General features: G+C 43.5%; 1 protein-coding gene across 1 annotated transcript in view; it reads left to right on the top strand.

The window, feature by feature from the left end:
* Positions 1-18,453, top strand: part of cacna1hb (calcium channel, voltage-dependent, T type, alpha 1H subunit b) — a 135,224-nt gene that overhangs the window by 89,437 nt on the left and 27,334 nt on the right. The window contains exons 13-20 of the mRNA XM_052126347.1: positions 1,911-2,028; positions 4,283-4,438; positions 13,515-13,599; positions 13,965-14,152; positions 16,198-16,533; positions 17,032-17,132; positions 17,248-17,371; positions 18,084-18,152. Of these exons, the coding sequence (XP_051982307.1) occupies positions 1,911-2,028; positions 4,283-4,438; positions 13,515-13,599; positions 13,965-14,152; positions 16,198-16,533; positions 17,032-17,132; positions 17,248-17,371; positions 18,084-18,152 (1,177 nt within the window). The remainder of the gene's footprint in view (positions 1-1,910; positions 2,029-4,282; positions 4,439-13,514; positions 13,600-13,964; positions 14,153-16,197; positions 16,534-17,031; positions 17,133-17,247; positions 17,372-18,083; positions 18,153-18,453) is intronic.

Here is an 18,453-nt window from a genome sequence, read left to right as displayed (position 1 = left end):
TCCCCGAGCCGGGACTCTGTGAGCTCACTTGATTTCCAGCTTATGACCTGTTATGTCGAGGAGACTCGGAAAGAGCTCGTATAGGAATATTACCATATCTCGGCCTGCTCAGGAATTCCAACAATTTGGACGTTGTTTTGCCGATTACGATTCTCATGGTCTTCCAACTTTTCCCAAACATGTTCCAAATCTACTTTGGTTGCTAGCGGGTTAGCATCTAATTCCTTCTCCGATGACTCCAGACAATCGATCCCTTTCTCAACATCCCTGATTCTTGTAACCAACATAGACAAATTTGTCTCCATCGCAGTGATTGATCGATGTATTACCGCAAAATCCTCCAAGTCCGCCATGACCTTCGTAAGCTTCTCAGACATATTTGACAGTTGAAGCTGAATTTCTCCCGCCACACCGTCCAAACTGAGTCCCTCCTATGTGGCCCGGTCTGGGGTATCACCCTGAGCACATAAGTGTCTTTTAATATTCCCAGAGCCTGGATAATACAAGGTGGTGCTCACCCAAAACTTTATAGGTACCGTCAGGGCTACTGCCAATCATGCATACCAAGTTTAATGATGGTACACCAATGCATTTGTTAAATACAGCATTTTATGATGACATTTCTCTGCAGAAGAAAGAAAACTAAACAGGCTAAAAGAATAAAAAAAGATTGGGTGGGCTATTACTTTAAATGATTACCCTTAAGGGGCGGTCAAAATGCGCTTTGAGCACACAATCCTTTTTTCAGACAACGTAACTAACCAGGATATGATGTCATGTGGGAGGGCTTCATCACAAATAACAAATAAGATTATATTAAAAATGTTAAAGTATATTGTCTCCTCACTTTTCTACAACAATAAAACTAGCAGCTTTTATAAATGTAATCTTTGAATTGAGCCAAGAGGTCAGGATGTGACGTTTCAATGTTCTATTGTCCACGGGTCCTCTCATCTTACGAAGTCAAAGTTTGGACATTTTTTCGCATGAGCTTGCATTCCAGCCTGCATTTGGCATTTGAATGGGAGTTAATGGCATTTGAATGGGAGTTAATGGAGCACGAAGTGTAGTGTGACCACCCCTTCAATCCTAAATTTGTGGTTACAGCCTTGCAAAGTACCAATAGATAGATGGTTTATTTTTACTAACCCTAGAGCCCTAAATTCTTTCAACCCTGTAATGTATATGAATTCCAAATTACTGTGAGAGTTTATATACTGAATAGATTCTTCAGTAAATATGCGATAGTATCACTTAATTTCGCTGTGCCTTATAATAAAACAAACATTATAATTAAAAAAATTTAATAAGCCATAACATTTCTCTTTTAATCTTTTTTTCATATGTTTTAGTGTTAAAGGTCAGTGTGCAAATGGTTAATAATGAAATAAAAATACATAATATTTTTATGGATATTTATGTGCAAACATTTGGGCATAAAAATGGTTAATAATATCCATAAATAGAAAATATGGTATCAGCATTTTTGTGAAAGCATGTTTTAATTTCATTAACAGCTAAACCCATTTATAATTCTATTTTTAGTCATATATAACCAGTTAAAATACAAATTGGCTGATGTTCTGATGATTTTTTTTTTATAAATAATTTTTGGTAAAATAAATACAAAATAAAAACATTGCATTACACAATGACTAAACAGAGTCAAATCTTTCAAATAGTGTGACAAAGATTAACGAATGTTCCTCATTTGTAAGTCACTGTGGAAAAGCATCTGCAAAATGACTGTTAGTTATATCAGTAGTATGTCATTGTGACATAAATGACAACATTTCTTTTGCATTTCCTTCTCTTATAATCTTGCATTAAATATTTGTAATATTTTGTTTTTAATGCAGTTTCTGTCTCTCTCTTTCCTGTTTCTCTTTCGCTTGTCTTCTGTGTTTCAGTATATTGGGGATGCATCTGTTTGGGTGTAAGTTCACCCTGCGTTTGGAGAATGGAGACACAGTCTCAGATAGAAAGAACTTTGACTCACTCCTCTGGGCCATCGTCACTGTGTTTCAGGTCAGCGAAATGCATCTACACAGTTTATGTTTTTAAACAAGCAAATCATCAGATACGATTAAGGAACGAATGTGATCCATAAGAGGTTACTGAACAAGTTAGAAGTGAACCATTTGTGAACTATTTGTTCTTGCTTAAGTAGTATAAATTTACTCTTCAGAGAAAGATGAAACATTATGCAACTAGTTTTTAAAGGTACTGTTCCTAAAATCCCCAAATTTTGCTGACCAACAGGAGTCCATAGGCCATGAATTTGACAGTGCCTTGCATGTGTTTAAAGTCTAGAAATAGCTATTTTATTCTTTGAAGAAAAGTTTTGATGTAATGCTCACTTATCAAAGTTGGAACAGCAGCATTTTGCTAAAATGCTGAGGCAAGGGACTGTGGGTATTTTGCCTGTCTAAATGAACTTAAGAAATCTGTGCTTGGCAGAGCAAATTCTCAGTGACATAATAGCCATTTTAAAGTTTAAAATTTATATGACGAAAATGTTATGCATAATTCCTTTTATGTACAGGATTCAAGCAAATCTTTTAGGCTATGTTCTCACAGTCAGTGTTTGGCTTTGACAAGCCTATTAAAGGCATAATTCGCCCAAAAATGAAAATTCTGTCATAATGTTTGGGTAAACTATCCCATTAAGTTATTCACTTTGGTTATAAAATGCAGATGTCTTTCAAAACCAAACAGTGTTTAAACAGAACTGTATTTTGTACTCCAAACAGGACTGAAAAATGTATTCTGCTGCTGTGTGAACATATCTGTATTCTCTGTTCTAGATTTAACATCACCATGGGGCATCATTGCATATGGAAAATAATATTAAATATTATATAATAATAAGATTGTATGCTTAAATCTGCTTGTTGTCATATCGGTCTAAGACAGGCTAAAGTGTGTGTGTGTGTGTGTGTGTGTGTGTGTGTGTGAGCGTGTATTTATCACTTTGTGGGGACCAAATGTCCCCATAAGGATAGTAAAACCCGAAATTTTTGACCTTGTGGGGACATTTTGTCGGTCCCCATGAGGAAAACAGCTTATAAATCATACTAAATTATGTTTTTTGAAAATGTAAAAATGCAGAATGTTTTCTGTGAGGGTTAGGTTTAGGGGTAGGGTTAGGTTTAGGGGATAGAATATAAAGTTTGTACAGTATAAAAACCATTATGTCTATGGAAAGTCCCCATAAAACATGGAAACACAACATGTGTGTGTGTGTGTGTGTGTGTGTGTGTGTGTCAGTCGTACTTTTAAAACCGGAATAATCCAAACTTCTACAAGTTGTGTCAGAGTTAAAATTGCTAAGGTCATCAAAGTCTGCCCCATATTATTACAGGCATGATGAGGTCATCAAGCCCTGTCTCTGCAGTATTGGACAGTATGATGAGGTCACCGGGGGGTGACACTTGTGCAAATACTGATATGGTGCCGTATTAACTCCAGGCCCTGAGGGAAGCCAGGGCTTCTTGGGCACTGGGAGCCTCTAATTTCCCTAATCTCTATTTCTGTCTGTGTGGAGGTATATATGTGTGTGTGCGTATTTGTAAGCAGAATATAAACTTCAGACAGTACTTGCTGGTTTTCGTCTGGTCTAAATCAGTCTAGAGGAAGAGCTAGAGATGGATTTATTTGGGTTCCTTTGTGGAAATGTATAAAATATGATGGGGTGAGGGAAAAACAAACTAAACAAAGTTTAGTTTGCAATTGAATGTTTAATGAGCCAAAAACAACAATAATTTTAAAAGCTAATTTTATTAAGTCATTAGGTACAAAATTGTGCCTTTTAAACAACTCAAATAATAATATACAGTATGATATTCAGAATAGTTATAGTTATTTTTAATAATTAAAACAAAAACATGTGCTACTACTGTATTTTGGGTCAACGAGTATACATGTGTGTTTTAACACTTTAAATCCCTCAGTTGTAAGATGTATGCACACAGAGATGTGGAGTGATACAAATAGTAAAATGTCCCTGTGCTGTTGGACTGTATATCTGCACGATTGGAACACTTCTTGTCCAATCAGATTCAAGGACCAGAAATAACTGTTGTATAAGTAATAATAAAACTTTGGATAATACATTTTCTTAGTGGAAATTATTTGTTGTAGTTCAGAATTAAGTTGCAGACCTGACCAAATTTTAAGTAAGATTTATGGTTTATTGTTCCGGTTTATTGTTTAGACAGTTGCTGGGTTAAAATGTTGTCATTTGAGCACAATAAATAATGTGTCCTGTGTATTTCTACAGATCTTGACTCAGGAAGACTGGAATGTAGTTCTGTATAATGGCATGGCTTCCACCTCTCCATGGGCATCTTTGTACTTTGTGGCCCTGATGACATTTGGGAATTATGTTCTCTTCAACTTATTGGTTGCCATCTTAGTAGAGGGCTTCCAGGCTGAGGTAAGAGGTCAAAGGTCAAGGTAGGGGATCATCTTCATTCTTAGTAGTTATATACCAGGTAATTACAATTAAAATGTGCTATTTTAAGAACATACTGTATTAATGATAATAAGAATTAAAGGATTAGTTCACCCAAAAATGTAATGCAGTCATTGTTTACTCACCCCTGTGTTGATATAACCCTATATGACTTTCTTTCTTTTTCTTAACACAAAGGGAGAAATTGTGAAAAGAAATTGTGCTCGGTGTTATCATGCAATGGCAGTTTATGGTGACCACCTCTTCAAGCCTCAGAAGAATGCAAAAGTATAAATCAGAAGTCTTGTAAATTATTTCATGATTGTTATGAAAGCATACGATAAGGTTTGGTGAGAAACAAACTGAACTCTATGTATTATTTAGTGAAAATATTCACTGACCATTGATCACCTGTGCGCTTTCATGATAGGGCATGAGAGCAACAGTTCATGCAGCCCCCTTGCAACATTGGAGCGTTCAATCAAAAAAACTTGTTTGTTTTTCTACACAGGTCCGCCACAGCGATAGCGACAACAGAACACAAAGTTTTTGGACCGGTGTCAGTTCACAATGGCCAGAGTTTCCCACGTGATGCCGAAAACAAGCGATCGATAGAATATACAGTTGTTCGTCATTGCTGGTTATTATAGAAAATATTCCTTTTATCGCTTTCATAACAATCTGAATTATATTTTTGCTTTCTTTTGCAGCTTGAAGATGAGGTCACAATAAACTGCCATTTTCTCACAATTTCTCCCTTTGTGTTAAGACAAAAAGAAAGTTAAATAAGGTTATAACAACACAGTGGTGAGTAAACAATGCCTGAATTCAAATTTTTGGGTGACCTATCCCTTTAATGCTAACTTAAAGTACACTGAGCAGGACACAAGACCAAATATAATGTAATCAACTAGAGTAGCACCAAAAGAAACGTTTGGTTACGTATGTAACCTCCGTTCCCCGAGGGAGGGAACGACACGTTGTGTCGGAGAAGCGACACTACGGGTCTCTCTTGAGCACCGATATCCACCTCTGATCTATGAAAAAAGGCCAATGAGAGTTGGCAGCCTGTATTTGCATGTCCTGCCCCCGGACATACGGGTATTTAAGCGGCGCAAATACGGGAGTTCATTCAGGATTTTTCTGAGGAGCCGGAAATGGTCCGGCCACAACAGTGGCTCGGTTCAGCGACATGGCGGAGGAAAGACACAACGTGTCGTTCCCTCCCTCGGGGAACGGAGGTTACATACGCAGCCAAACGTTCCCCTTCTGTCACTCTTTCCACATTGTGTCGGAGAAGCGACACTAGGGGACCCATTCCAATCTTGACATGCGCTGAACCGTGTACGTGATTTCATCCAGTGCCGCGCATCGTCTGTACCTGGCTGCACGCACCCTTCCCCAATGCCCCATAAGAACATCAGAATCCTTCTAGTTACCCTGGGAGGGGAACAAGGCGATGTTTGCCAACATGGGAACGGGCCAGCCTGGCTGGGCCTCTTTTCTCTCTATGTTTCTCGCATAGAGCAATCACGGCCGGGGCCCTTACACGCATATAGGGAAGGGGGTCTTACCCAGATCCTGCGGAGACCACACCTGCCCTTTTTCATGGGGAGGAAAAGTGGTAGACACGTCACATGGCCGTCTTAGGGCTCGTGTGGAAAGTATGGTGTGGTGGTAGATCCAGCCTCGAAAGGGGGGAGTTGCTACAGCACGGCGACCGGGGCAGCTGTAACTGCCTAAGGGAGACACGGGGTCCGCTCGTAAGGGGACAGAACCGTGGAATTTACACACAGGGGAGTCCGAGCAGGAGGCCTTACCTGTGGAGCACCTATACCAGTACAGGGTAGCCATCAGGGTACCCGCAGTGGCCTGGGTCGGCGAAGTTCCTCCGCTGAACCGCGGACCCGGAGGGCTGGGGAGGAATCGACCAGGGTCCCGACTCGAGTGGGGCGCACTGGGAAGAAGGCGCACTACTTTACCTTGACGTCAGGAAAAGGGCGCTGGGCGCAAGCGATCCACCCGGCCGGTCGGTCTCACGTGTTACCGAAGTTCTACGGGCTCGGACCTGAGAAAACACGAGGCGCAACCGACTCAACGCGGAGGTTGTAAAACCTCGCGAAGGTGTTGGGTGTTGCCCAACCCGCGGCTCTACAGATGTCTGCTAGGGAGGTGCCCTTGGCCAGTGCCCACGAGGACGCAACACCCCTTGTTGAGTGAGCTCGGACCCGCAAGGGTAGGGGCACGGCCTGGGTGTGATAAGCCAGTGTGATGGCGTCGACAACCCAGTGGGCGAGCCTCTGTTTGGAGACGGCATTCCCTTTCTGCCATCCCCCAAAGCAGACAAAGAGCTGCTCAGAACGTCTGGTGCTCTGTGTGCGGATCAGGATCAGGTTGTGCTTACCCAAAGACTTGCCGTCTACAGGATCGTGGTGGGCGGCAATGGCGGCAACTTACACCTTGAGGGTGGACAGGGACAGCCTCCTGTCCAGCCTCTCCTGTAGGAACAGGAGCACTGACTTGATCGCGCATCTCTGCGGGTCTTCAGTTCAGAAAGAACACCAATCTGCGAACAAGCGCCACTTTAGGACGTAAAGGTGCCTGGTAGAGGGGGCTCTGGCTTGGTTGATTGTATTCACAACGGTCGCCGGTAAGCCGGCTAGCTCTTCCGCATCCCGTCCAGGGACCAGACGTGGAGGTTCCAGAGGTCTGGGCACGGGTGCCAGAGCGTGCCCCGTCCCTGAGAGAGGAGGTCCTTTCTCAGGGGAATTCGCCAGGGAGGAGCTGTCGCGAGAAGTTTGAGTTCCGAGAACCAAGTCCGAGTGGGCCAGTAGGGGGCCACTAACGTGACTTGCTCCTCGTCCTCCCTGACCTTGCACAGCACCGGTGCAAGAAGGCTCACTGGGGGAAATGCGTACTTGCGCAGCCCCGAGGGCCAGCTGTGTGCCAGCGCGTCTGTCCCGAGGGGAGCCTCTGTTAGGGCGTACCAGAGCGGGCAGTGGGAGGTTTCCTGGGAGGCAAACAGGTCTACCTGGGCCTTGCCAAACCGTTCCCAAATCAGCTGGACCGACTGGGGGTGAAGCCTCCACTCCCTGCCGGGCAGGCGTTGTCCTGATAGCGCGTCCGCTACGACGTTGAGCTTGCCGGGGATGTGAGTGGCACGCAGCGACTTGAGTCGCTGCTGGCTCCATAGGAGGAGACGGCGGGCGAGTTAAAACATGTGGCGGGAGCGTACGCCGCCTTGGCGATTTATGTACGCCACCACCGTGGTGCTGTCCGATCTCATGAGGACGTTTTGTCCCGAACTAATGGGAGGAACTTCCTGAGAGCAAGAAGGACGGTCAGCAACTCCAGGCAGTTGATGTGCCAACACAGCGGGGCCCCTTTCCAACGGCCCGCTGCTGCGTGCCCGCTGAACAAGGCACCCCACCCGGACCGGGAGGCGTCGGTTGTGACCAAAACGCATCGGGACACCTGCTGCAGGGGCACTCCTGCCCGTAAAAAGCAGAGGTCTGTCCAGGGTCGAAGTGTTTTGAGGCAGGCGGGGGTGATCCTTACCCGATGCGTGCCGTGGTGCCATGCTTGTCTCGGGACTCGAGTCTGGAGCCAGTGCTGGAGTGGTCTCATATGCATCAACCCCAGTGGTGCGACCGCCGCGGAGGACGCCATATGCCCCAGGAGCCTCTGGAAAAGTTTTAGAGGGACCACTGTGCCTGGCTTGAAGGAAGCGAGGCAGTCCAGCACCGACTGAGCACGCTCGCTCGTGAGACGTGCTGTCATTGAGACTGAGTCTAACTCCAACCCGAGAAAAGAGATGCTCTGAACCGGAGTGAGCTTGCTCTTTTCCCAGTTGACCTGAAGCCCCAAGCGGCTGAGGTGCCGAAGAACCTGGTCTCTGTGTGTGCATAGTAACTCTCAAGAGTGTGCTAGGATGAGCCAGTCATCGAGGTAGTTGAGAATGCGGATGCCGGCTACTCGTAGCGGGGCAAGGGCCGCCTCTGCGACCTTCGTGAAGACGCGAGGGGACAGAGACAGGCCGAAGGGGAGGACTTTGTACTGAAACGCCTGGCCGTCGAACGCGAACCGTAAGAAGGGTCGGTGTCGCGGCAGAATTGAGACGTGGAAGTACGCGTCCTTCAGGTCTACCGCTGCGAACCAATCTAGATGCTGAACACCAGCCAGAATATTTCTCTGCGTGAGCATTTTGAAGGGGAGTTTTAACAAGGCCCGATTGAAAACTCGCAGGTCCAGGATTGGTCGTAAGCCGTCGCCTTTCTTGGGTACAATGCAGTAAGGGCTGTAGAAACCCTTCCTCATTTCGGATGGAGGGACGGGCTCTACCGCGCCCTTGGCTAAGAGGGTTGCGATTTCCGTGCACAGGGAACTGGCATGCTCGCCATGTACTGTGGAAAAGCGGACGCCCCTGAAGGGGGCGGGAGCCGGGCAAACTGAATTGCGTAACCGAGTCAAATAGTCCAGTGCAGCCAGCGTGACGCGTTGGGAAGCGAAAACCACGCTTCCCAGCTCTGCGCTAGGGGCACCAAAGGGACGAGTATTTTGGACGTACCCGGCGGGGCCTCGCAGCGGGGCGGAACAGGTAATGCAGCGTCGGGCGGCTTTGTTGCGGCCTGAGGCTGAGGTGCTGAGAATAAACTCAAAGCACTTACCTTGCTCCGCGCGCCCGGCAGGGGGCGAGTTCGTGACTGAGGAGAAGGTCTGATGTTGGCGTCCTCTGGACTCGTCTGAACCGGCCGGCCGGGGGACAGTCGTGGGCAGGCGGAAGGCGGGATCGCCGCATCCGGTGTACCGGGACTGTCGTAATCTGAAAGCAGATTGCCGTGAGAATGGCATTTGCGGGTCAGGTGACCCAGAGGCAAAGGAAATAGCTCTTTTATTGAGAATGTGGGTACCACAGCCCCCGTCAGGGGGTGTGGCAAATGAAAAAACAAAGGATTCTCCTCCCGGCCCTCCACCGGGGGACGGAGCGGTCTTACCACCTCCGGAGCTAACGTCTTCGGCTCTGGGTCGACTGTCTCAGGAACGCTTGGGAGCCTTCCGGGTCCTAGAGGGGGTTCATGAGACAGGGGGCGTGCGCCGCCTGCGGGGTGCTCGAAGCTGGGGCTGAGAGCTGGGCCCGGGTTGAGGCGGAGCAGGAGCTGGTTTCTTCGCCGCAAGGGGACGCCCTCGGCGAGCAGACGGGGCAGGGCCCGTAGCAGCAGGTGTGCGGCGGGGCATGATGTGAGATATGGCCTCCGTCTGCTTCTTCACCACGGAGAACTGTTGGGCGAAGTCCTCGAGGGTGTCGCCGAAAAGGCCAATCTGGGAGACAGGTGCGTCCAGGAAGCGGTTCTTGTCGGCCTCACGCATCTCGACCAGGTTGAGCCAGAGATGGCGTTCCTGGACCACTAGGGTGGCCATCGCCTGTCCGAGTGCCTGCGCTGTGGCCTTCGTCGCTCTCAGGGCGAGGTCGGTCGCTGAGCGCAGTTCCTGCAGCACATCAGGATCAGGTCCACCCCCGTGCATGTTTCTGAGTGCTTTGGCCTGGTGGACTTGCAGGAGGGCCATCGCATGCAGGGCGGAGGCAGCGCGTCCAGCCGCACTGTAGGCGTTCGCGTTGAGCGAGGATGTTGTCCTACAGGGCTTGGATGGGAGTATGGGGCGGCCACGTCAGGAGGTAGGGCTACCGGGGCATAGATGGTACGCAACTGCCCTATCGACCTGGGGAATCGCCCCATATATGTGGCGCTCTCCGCCGTCGAGGGTGGTGAGAGTGGAGCGGTTGGCACCTAGACGAGTGGAGAGCGGGGCTCTCCACGTAGACGTCAGCTCGTTATGCACCTCCGGGAAAAACGGGACCGGGGGGATGCGTGGCCGCGAACGGCACGCTGCCCCCAGGAACCAGTCATCCAACCGTGAAGGCTGTGGGGAAGATGGAGGGTTCCAATCCAACCCCCCGCTCACGGCGGCCCGGGAAAGCATGTCAGACATCTGAGCGTCGGCCTCAGCCTGGGCCTGCTGGCCCGAAGGCGGCAGTCCAGGGGAGTCCTCGGCATCAGCCATCACACTCTCCGATGCAGCGGCGAGCTCATCTGCTTCGGGCTCGGGAGGATAGACAGCCAGGCCGTGAGGCGAGCCGCTATCGCCGCAAGCGTGGACGGGGACCAGCGAGCGTGTCGGGGAACGGGAGGTTCGCGGGGGGCTACCCGGTGAAACTGCACCCGCTGCCGCCCCCAAATCGCCCCCAGCACCAGCCGCATCATCGTCAATCCCGTGGGAAGAAGGAGCAATGCGGGGTGCAGCTGGGGTGGCTTGCTCTCTGTTGAAAGCAAGCCGCGACCGCAACGTGGTCATGGTCATGTTCTCGCAGTGAGAACATGAGCCATCCACAAACGCCGCCTCGTTGTGATCGCGGCCCAAACATACGAGACAGCGCCTGTGGCCGTCTGAAGCGGAGAGCACTCTACTGCATCCAGGAACAACACAGGGGCAGAAGGGCATCTTGAAAAAGACGCGTCCTGAAAAGGACGTTCAACGCCGCTGTGTTTTGCTCTTTTAGAGAAATTCACTCTTTTAAGGGAAATAACTATTTAATACACAGTATGTGTGTGTGTCTGCGCTGTCGAAGCGCTCAGGGGCAACAATGCACGCCGTACAAAGTAGGAGAAAGCCGCTGTTGTGCGCCGTCAAATCCAACAGCATGCAGATCGTCAGAGGAAACAGGAACGTAATAGTGGTGTGTAAACTCGCAGCAAACTGCAGACAGACCATCGGCTCCGAAGAAATTTTCTGAATGAACTCCCGTATTTGCGCCGCTTAAATACCCGTATGTCCGGGGGCGGGACATGCAAATACTGGCTGCCAACTCTCATTGGCCTTTTTTCATAGATCAGAGGTGGATATCGGCGCTCAAGAGAGACCCCTAGTGTCGCTTCTCCGACACAACGTGGAGAGAGCGACAGAAGGGGAACCACAGTACTGTGAAAAAGTTTCAGGCACTTGTTAAAAATGTTGCATAGTGTTGATGTCTTGACAGAAGTAGTGACATAAATAATTTTCATTTATCAATTAACATCATAAAATTCCAGTAAACATAAAAAAAAACTAAATCAATATTTGGTGTGTCCACCTTTGCCTTTAAAACAGGACCAAGTCTCTTAGGTACACCTGGACAAAGAATTTCTTGGTTGTTGGCAGATAGGATGTTCCAAGCTTTGTGGAGAATTTGCCACAGTTCTTCATTCTATTTAGGCTCAATTACTTCTGTCTCTTTATTATCAGACTGACACGATGTTCAGTGTGGGGTTCTGTGGGGGCAATGCCATCTCTTGCAGGGCTCCCTGTTCTTCTACTCTTATATTTTCTATTTGCAAAAGTATTGTTTGGGAGTCTAAAATCTACTTTCCCTATTGACACACTAATGCTGAAAATATAAATAACCATCATAAGACAAATTTTTTTTTTTTGAAACATATAAAGTGCCTAAAACTTTTGCACAGTACTTTATATACAGTGCATTGACCCCAAAATGTATTTGAATGCTTAGCAAACAAAAAATCAAATTAAGTTGCATCTGCTAACATGATGAAAGATGATGTCAGACCTTTTTTCAGAACTAACTTTTAACCATTTTTGCGGTTACTTTTAAGCAACTGGTCCCAAGTCCATTTTTGGTTGTATACAAGTGTCCTAGCAGAGTAACCTCATTACATCAACTACTGTAATATGGACGTGTTCCACTTACTTTTGACGACCAGAAAGTGTCCAAATATGTTTTTGTTTTGAACGGTATACTGTATCCTACAAACTTCTTTTTGTGAAATACTTTGCTTGAAAAGTTTCTTTACAGTACATGCCACTTGCTTTGTTATTTTGTTATCTAATGCAATGGCATTCATACATTTTTAAGTGTGTCTTACTGTAAGTGTCTTGGGGCCACTTTACAAACAGCTGAAATTAATTATTCTACTTGTCTTCCAACATAAGTGCAAAAATAAGTGCAAATCCTCTATAAGACTCCAAATTGCACTCAACCATGTTTTCAAGAGGGCAATTTCCATGTTAAGAGTAAGATGCTATCAGAAAACTAGAATTATAGCACTGTAACACAATCAAAGCACTGTAGCCATTATGGAAGCCTTGAAAAAGGGATTTCCTTTTTTGAAATGAAGAATAACACGTTCCTGTTTCTTTTTTTGTTGTTAGTGTCACATCAAAGAGATTGATTGTGCAGATCTGTGTGTGTGTTTGGTTTGTGTTTGTAATTTTCATGTAGATTAGATTCATCTGTAGTGTAAACGCACATGCATTTGTGCAGAGCCTGGATGCAGCTGGTGTGATGATGTGTTTGATAGGAAAACGCTTTCACTCAAACCCTTCTGTTGTTCCTTTTTTTCTCTCTGTCTTTTATCTCTCTCTCTCTCTTTTGTCCGCAAGATAAAATCACACACATAGAAATTGGACGCTTTACCTTCTCATACAATACACAAGTACACACTCTTATCTGGATGTTTTTCTGCAGAACATTGATAATTCTCATTCACACTCTTTTTTACTTTATTCTGCATATTTCCATCACTGTCTGTTTTTCTAATATTACCAAATATGAATGAAACAAGCCAAAATGTCCCGCTTTTTCAGTAAAACACAATTTTGGTTGCTGTGGGGGTCGAACCGGCAACCTTCTGCTTACTAGTTCTGTGCTTTAATAACTAGGCCACCAACACACCACATGGTGAAGCAATAGTAATCCCAAAAATAAAGACCTATAAATACTATAAATAAAATACATGACGTTATGGAAGTAAAATAGGTTGAGAATGCTCTTCCATGTTGACTTGAAATGTATGGGAGCAGCCTAGCAGGACAAGTTTATGACATAGGTCGAAAAAGGGCAAAGTTAAAAATTGAGGAACTGACCATAAAATGAGAAGGCAGAGAGTTTGTTCTGGTTTTATTGCTGCTAGCCTTGTGTTTGGGTATGTGCATAAACATATTCATAATTTTTTTTATTATGAATTTCATATTTCCCACTTTAAATCACACTCTCTCTCTTTCTTAGGGTGATGCTAGCAGATCAGACAGCGATGATGACATGTCATCTGACTATGGTGATGAGGACAAACTGAGAGAACTACTGAACTCAGGTGTGTGTGTGTGTGTGTGTGTGCGCGTGCGTGCTTGCGTGTGTGCATGTGTGTGTTTATATGAATGTACAATGGAAAGTGTATGTCTTTAGTACTGAAACTGGTTACCATTTCTTTTACATTTTTCACCTTTTTAAAGCACCTTTTTTGCCTTCACTAATTCAATTTAAATGGTCCTGCTGTGTTATCAATTAATTATAAATGCACAAATATTAATGTATAAAAGCTGCATTCATAATAATGATAGTAGAATTAGCAAATAATGTCACACTGCAGGACATGTAAACATCCAAAAAATTATTTCATGCCAACTGCCTTTATTGTTGTGCTTAGGTATTTGATGTTTGACCTGTTGTTGATATTAGGATCAGAATTGAAAATGCAGACGTTATTTCCCATTTCCAATGGACACCTGGAAACCCGAGCATCCATGCCACCTCACGTGTCACACATACAACCCAATGTCATGCCCAGAACTGAAATGTCACACATCTACATCCAGTCACGTCGCAACAGCAACACCTCCACCGAGCTCCATGATCAGAGATCCCTGGTGAGTGGTAAACACAACAATTTAACAACAATATAATAATTTATTAAGAAATAAAAATTGCCTTAAAACACATGGAGCATTCAACCCGTTAAAACTGTTAATAGTGCATTGATTGGCATTTTTGCAAATGCAAGTGTAGTGACGTTTTCACTAAATTCGAGAGCACAAATGAACATTTGTTATAACATTATCTCAAACTCTAAATTTGCTTTTGTATATTAGATGCATAACAATTCAATCCTACATGTTGTCTGATTTCCTTACATATTTAAAATCGCATTTGTCTGTTTGAAATAATATAAGGTGCAAAAACTAAAGCATATTATAGCCTGTATAAGACATTTGCTTTTAATGTGAGCCATCAAAGGTAGGTTACAGATTTTAATTTCACCCGACAGAGATGTGGGCTAAAAGTGGTTCTGGTGTCCCTGATCCACACAAATACCTTATTATTTTTTCTGTCATTTTATTTCTCTCCCAGAGATCAACTTATAATGTTAGTCAAGGTTTTTTGTGCCAACAACAGTGATAAATTAGGTTTTATGACCATTATTACCCTTTCTTTGACCCTTATTAACCAGCACTTTTTCACTTGTGACTTTAAGACTTCTACAGTTCGTACAAATGCCCTCTTCTTTTTATGAAATCACTTCGCTTTGATGCATGAACTCACAAGCTGAGGGTTTGCTGTTGGGCTCTATGTAGTTTGCACAAGTTGTAGTATATTTTCATAGTATACTGTATTTTATTTCAAAATTAATACATTTTTAAATTAATGTTTAAACGTAATATTCATAGTAGAATTTCCCCACCACGCTCAAAGCCTTCTTTAATCACTACACTCCGGGTTGCCCATTTCACGCTCCTCGCTCTCCCCTGGATTAGAGAAACCCCGCTCCGTGTTCACTCCATGGCAAAATTAGTGCCTAACTACCTCCCACTGTAAAGTTATTTCAGTATGCTTTTTAATATCACAACCTTCCATACAGAAGGTGTATTAAATATAAATATAAATACACAATACAATGTGCTTTATCAGAACACTAACATTAGCCCAAGACTAAATAAAAAAAATGTATAGCTTACTTTTGAAACATATCGGCAGCATTCTCTGGGTTTGATCAATTCAATAAATTGCTAGATGCAAAAAAAAGAATTACATTAAAAATATTAATTGCCAAATGAAAATTTTTTTATAAATTACCAGAACAAAACATTAAATTAAATCAAATTAAGTAATAAAAATAAATAAATAATTAAATTAAAAAAATAATTATTAGGCCTATGTATTATTGCCTAATTATTGCTTTTATTTTCTATTATTGCACTTCTTTTAATTAACCTTGCCCCATAATTCTGTGAATGTAAAAAAATATGTTCTCAGAATGATCTACACTTTTTTTAATCAAAACTAGATAAGACTGTCAAAACTATTATGTCTAATGCAGATTTCACTTTTTTTTTTCATAACACTAATCAGAAAAGGAAGGTTAAGGAATACTAAAGAGGTGTGGGCATAACTCTAAAAAATGGATTAGGTAAAGGGGTGGAATGAGGTCCCGGGTAACTTAAGGGTATGCAATAAAGGGCAAACTTTGTTTTAAGAATTGTTTATTTTGATTATTATTATTATTAATTAATGTAATTAATTATTGAACATTCTGGTCTTTTATAATTTTGCTGTTGCTACCATTTTAAACATGTCACTCATGTTGGGTTAACCTCCTTGTGGTTGCTATAATATGGTTCGCTCTAGGTGGGGCGCGTGGTGAGTTTTGCAAGGATGCCGTGGAGAATAGCGTGAGCCTCCACACATTCTATTTCTCCACGGTAACGTGCTCAACAAGCCACGTGATAAGATGTACGGATTGACTGTCTCAGACTCGGAGGCAAATGAGATTTGTCCTCCCCCACCCAGATATAGGCGAGTCACTACGCCACCATGAGGACTTGGGCATTACAGATTGGGGAGAAAAATTAACTTTCATATAAAATCATTTCTTGCATTCCATGATAATCAGCAACATTTTGTCTGTCTTTTGTAGTCCAGCCTTTGGGGAAGCCGGCGCTCCAGTTGGAACAGTCTTAGCCACGCCCCCAGTCTCATCAGACGTGCTCAGTCGGGAGAGCGCGAGTCGCTGCTGTCAGGGGTGAGACAGGACAGCATAGATGACAACCAATCAGACGATGGGAAATCCAGCAGGACTGGCAGTCTGGGCGGAGTCTCATGTCTCGGGTCGTTTGATTTACCAGAGCTCCTTCAGGTTCCACGCCCATATTTGGAGTGTAATGGCAGATTAGATGGAGGTTATCCATCATCTCTGAACATTACACGTCCTGAACCATCCAACCATGGGGTAGAGGATGATGACTTTGAAGAGGTGGGACCCTAGATTTAATCACTTTTAATATTGATCGCACAATATGGGTTTTTTGGTCAATTGCAATAGTGATCTCCAATGAGAAGGGTACCGGTATATCTGCCAGACCAATTAATTGGCAGATAGGCTATTTGCCCATTTTGAGATTTCTTCTGTTTAATAAATAAACAAATTTTGGTTTCAAATATTTTTTCCAGTTAAAGTTCAGTAAATATTTGCTCTGTTCCAAGCCTAGTGAGATGACTTGGAAGCATTTTAAAGCATTATAAGGATGTTCCTGACACAAAGTATGTAAAGCTTTCAAAATCATTAACTTCTGAGGATGCTACTGTGCCTTAGAAGGCACTTGCTTATGTAGGCAGTAGACAGCAAGGCAGATTGTTAGATTTTGGAACAAAGTGTTCATATACTGTATTTACATTATATCAGCCACAGGCCAACATGCTCTCTACATTCCAAATCTTTTCCCATCTGGTATTATTTGTGTGTTTTATTCAGAGTTGGTTTGTCATTCTGAAGAGAGTGTTGGAGCCGTATAAACCTCAGTGGTGTAGAGATCATGAGGACTGGTCACTCTACCTTTTTTCCCCTCATAATAAGTGAGTAGCAGCACAACAGCCAGACTCACACACATATTCTACCATAATAAATGCAGTGCTTGCACATTCTCATACTACACACACCCTGGGCCATCCTTCTTTTCTGTCTGTGCAGTTTCCGTGTGCGCTGTCAGAGGGTCATCACTTATAAGATGTTTGATCATATTGTCCTGTTCTTCATCTTTCTCAACTGCGTCACAATCGCTCTAGAGAGACCTGACATCCAGCCTGACAGCACGGTGAACACTACACTTACTCTTTCATTATTCCACTATTCTCAAAACTATAATCATACAGTTCTATTATACATGTTGCCATTCAATTATATTCATAATGCCACTGCACTAAAACTACATTTGTAAAGCGAATAGTACCAGCTCTGAAATCTGATTGGATATGCCTTGTTTAAATTTTTATTTATAAAGTTTTTTTTTTTACATTTTAGGTCAAATACATATATTATATGCATTAATAAATATAATGAATAATAATTCATTCATAATTATTAAATGTATTAATTCAAATGAAAATGTTATTATTAATAATTTATTATTAAGTACACAGTTAACTCCCCTTAACCATGGTAAAATGCAGACTGCAACCCACAGTCTTGAGTGGCTGGTTGTTTTTATAAAATGATGGGATCAGTGATGTAAGATGCCAAAGCTCAATAATTAATTATGTTTATATATAAAAATAATGGCTTTTTGCTTTGTCATATCATAGCTTTCTACTGTTTCTATACCACAAACCCATTATTTGTAAAACTGTAACACCATGCATACTACTTCAGTGAAAATACATTATTTTGCTGCTATTCAAAAACTTATATTCATTATATCTTGGGTGTCAAACCAACATTTCAAGGCTGCTCATTTATTGGTCTGTAACGGATATGGTGCATTTGTTGTCATTTTTAAATTGCATTTTTATTTACATATTATTTTGCAGGAACGGATTTTTCTTAAAGTGTCCAACTACATCTTCACTGTGATCTTTGTGGCTGAGATGACTGTGAAGGTAGGAACTTGCTAGAAAATGAATTGATTGAGTATACATTACAGTTGGGTTACTCAGGTCCAAACTCTGATTCGGACTCTGACTCGAGTATGGTCCTGAGTCCAAATATATCCATAAATGGATAGTTGTGACCCTGATATTGACATACTGTTTTTCTTAGTTGTGAAGGTTAAAAGCTTAAAATGTTGATGTAAGAATTGACAGTTGTAATTTTAAACCAGATTCATGAACAGATTCACTCAGACTTGACTCTGCTGTTATGGACTCTGTCTTTGGACTCTGTCCAAGTCCCCTTTGGACT

Source organism: Xyrauchen texanus, chromosome 5 (assembly GCF_025860055.1).
Source record: "Xyrauchen texanus isolate HMW12.3.18 chromosome 5, RBS_HiC_50CHRs, whole genome shotgun sequence".
NCBI classification, from domain to species: domain Eukaryota; kingdom Metazoa; phylum Chordata; class Actinopteri; order Cypriniformes; family Catostomidae; genus Xyrauchen; species Xyrauchen texanus.
The sequence above is the reverse complement of the archived record's forward strand: the minus strand, read 5'-3'. Positions and strand labels throughout refer to the sequence as shown.